Below are 2961 nucleotides of genomic sequence, written 5' to 3'. Positions count from 1 at the left end.
CCTTCCAGGCTCCCCCATTCCTGGGATTTTCCAGGCAAGAACACTGGAGTGGGTTGCCATTGCCTTCTCTGCTTGAAGTGCTATTGGGACACATAAAGGGCAGCAGGATGCCAGAAAGATTTCCCCAGGATTCAAAACTCCAGAAATATGTGGATAAATACAAATAATATACATGTTAAAGAAGACTTACGTCTGGACTACAATATACAAAACATTTAATCAGTTTAACATTTGCGGAAAAAATCTTTAACATATACAGAAAGGTTACAGCAACGTGTGAGCTTACGTCCAGTGGTCTGGATGGTTCTTGTGTTGTGAACTATTCACTTAGGTTCATTTCTGATTTGAGCCTCCTAGGAAGGGCGTGGTTCCCTGAGTGACAGGTTGGCTCTGGGGCCTGACGGGGACAGTGACATCTCAGAAGGACTCCCTGGAGAGCCCCTCTCTCTCTCATCCACAGTCAGACCAGAGGGCCCTCCACTTGCCCCGCCCCCGCCATGAGCCCTTGCTTCCTGGGCTGTGTGGTCTTCTGTCTCCTGCAGGCAGGTGAGTCCTGGGGGGCAGGGTCCCCTTGGGGGTGCCAGCGCTAAGCCTGTCCACTGTGACTGCAGCATCGGTCCTCCTTCTCCACAGGGGCGGTCCATGCTGGTGTCACTCAGGATCCCAGATTCCAGGTCGTGAGGACAGGACAGAAGGCTACACTGACATGTACCCAGGATCTGGGTCATGACTGCATGTACTGGTACCGACAAGATTTGGGACACGGGCTGAGGCTGATCCATTACTCATTTGCTGCTCCCGACACGGAGAAAGGAGACATACCCGAGGGTTACAGCGTCTCCAGACCAAGTACAGAGGACTTCCCTCTCACACTGGAGTCTGCCAACCGCTCCCAGACATCTGTGTACTTCTGCGCCAGCAGTTACTCCACATCGCTGCAGGGTCACCTCCTCTCTGTGCAAAAAGGCAAGGCAGCCCCTTGCTTGTAGGCTCCTAGCACCAGCAGCCTCAGGGCTTTGCTGCCACATGCCTGCAGTGTGACCCTGAGTGTGTGGTCCGTGCTGGCCCGGACCTCACTCCACGCCGTGTGGACATGTGTCCACCATCCATTGCTGTCTTTTCTCTGTATCCTCCCTGTGAACTGGGAGTTTCCCCAGCTCTGACTCCTAGTCATCACCTGAGCCTGAGACCTCCAGGAGGGAAGGTTGTTGGTAAAGTAGATAAAAATAGGCCCTCGTGTCCCACCTCAGGCAGCTCATCGCTATCTCTCTGGAAGTTTCTCCCCCAGCCTGGCTCTCGCGTGCTCTCTTCTCTTGCCCACCTTTCCTGGGTGAGTAAGTCATTCCTCTCCCATCTCCTTGGCCCTTTCTACTCCAGCCACAGGGCTCCTCCATCATCTGGGTCACGAAAGTGAAAGTGAGAGTCCCTCAGTCGTGTCCGACTCTTTGCGACCCCATGGACTATGTAGTCCCTGGGGTTCTCCAGGCCAGAATACTGGAATGGGCAGCCTTTCCCATCTCCAGTGGATCTTCCCAACCCAGGAATCGAACCAGGGTCTCCTGCATTGCAGGTGGATTCTTTACCAACTGAGCTATGGTCACGTCCCTTCCCAAACCACAAGGTAGTTTTTAAAGTGGCCTGTCCACATGGTCTGCTTTGAGCAAGCTGTCTGGAGTCATCAAAGAGAAACCAACTTCAGTTAATTACCAATTATCCCAAACTTCATTTGAGTCCACTGAACGAGGACAGACTGTCTTTGTGTGTTCTCCCTACAGCCCCCTGATCTCCTTAGCATCTCACCTAACCTAGGCCAGGTTGGCCCACCTCCCTCATCAAAATCTTCTCAAAGTCAAAATATATCCTCCATTGCCTCATTATATCAAGATTTTATAAGTGCAGAGATAAATGAATCCATATATATAAAACCTCTTTATAAAATGCATTACCTAGAATTTGGTAATAAGCTTAATTTCAATAGGAAATCTAGAAATATATGCATCTGATTAATCAGAAGAAGTTATGGAATACATGTTTCCTGGTGGATTCACTTGAGATCTTGAGGGTATTTATTTTATGGTCATGTATTTTCATCTTAGCTAACTACTGTCATTGTAGTGGTGCAATAATTACTTCCTTCTTAGTAAAAATGTCAGATCATTCAGTCTTTTACCTCCAGAGGATAAGAGTGGATTTGAGGATCAACCCTAACTCTGTCAGGCTGGGAAGGCAGTAGATCAGGGGTGTGTATTTGTGTGTCTATGTGTAGAGGGGTTGCAGGTGGGGTTGTGGGGAATATCTATTCTTTTTTTGTTTTAATTGTGTCTTTTAATGAAAGCTCCAACTCATATGTGAACACAGCTAGTTAAAGCACAGCACAGCAGGCTTGTAAGTTTAAATTCCTGCAGAGTTTATTAGAATCACAAGGAGGGCCGCTACTTAAAAGCTTTTTCCCTTTAAGACCACCTTTGATCTTTAGAGTATACTTTGGCCAGGCAGGGGAGGGGAAATGTCTAGAGCCCAACGGATTTCTCATTAGCCCAACTTTCTTACCAGCTTATTTCCATTTTACAGCCCTAGAAAGCTTAAAGGTGTTCCATGGCACATTCATCACCTCTTGAGGCCTAAGGCCCAGAGCACTCGATAGCAGTTATCACAAAAGGAGCGCTTAAGGAACATACTTATCAGATTAGGAGTAAGAGTTAGTCCAGTAGTTGCTCTGCCGTGCCTCTCTCAACACGCACTTCTGAGTAGTATTCTCCCATGCACAACAGGAGCAGGATGGGCAAGAATGAAACAGAAGAGTGCTGAATAGGCTAGTCTGTTACATCCCACAGAAACTTCAAGGAATCACCCCCACCAGCCCACCCAAGATCAACTAAAGAGGCCATCTTCAACTCTAGATTATTTGAACAAACGGTAATTAACGCACCCTTCTCCAAAAGACTTCTTTCTTTAAAGGAA

General features: G+C 47.9%; 1 gene segment (V, D, J or C); it reads left to right on the top strand.

The window, feature by feature from the left end:
- The first annotated feature begins 476 nt into the window (after positions 1 to 476).
- Positions 477 to 989, top strand: LOC113890871. The segment is given in 2 exon segments: positions 477 to 546; positions 634 to 989. Coding segments are annotated over 2 exon segments (405 nt in total).
- Positions 990 to 2961: the final 1972 nt, after the last annotated feature.

This window comes from Bos indicus x Bos taurus, chromosome 4 (assembly GCF_003369695.1).
Source record: "Bos indicus x Bos taurus breed Angus x Brahman F1 hybrid chromosome 4, Bos_hybrid_MaternalHap_v2.0, whole genome shotgun sequence".
Taxonomy (NCBI): domain Eukaryota; kingdom Metazoa; phylum Chordata; class Mammalia; order Artiodactyla; family Bovidae; genus Bos; species Bos indicus x Bos taurus.
Note: the sequence above shows the minus strand (reverse complement) of the source record. Positions and strands in the feature narration are given on the sequence as shown.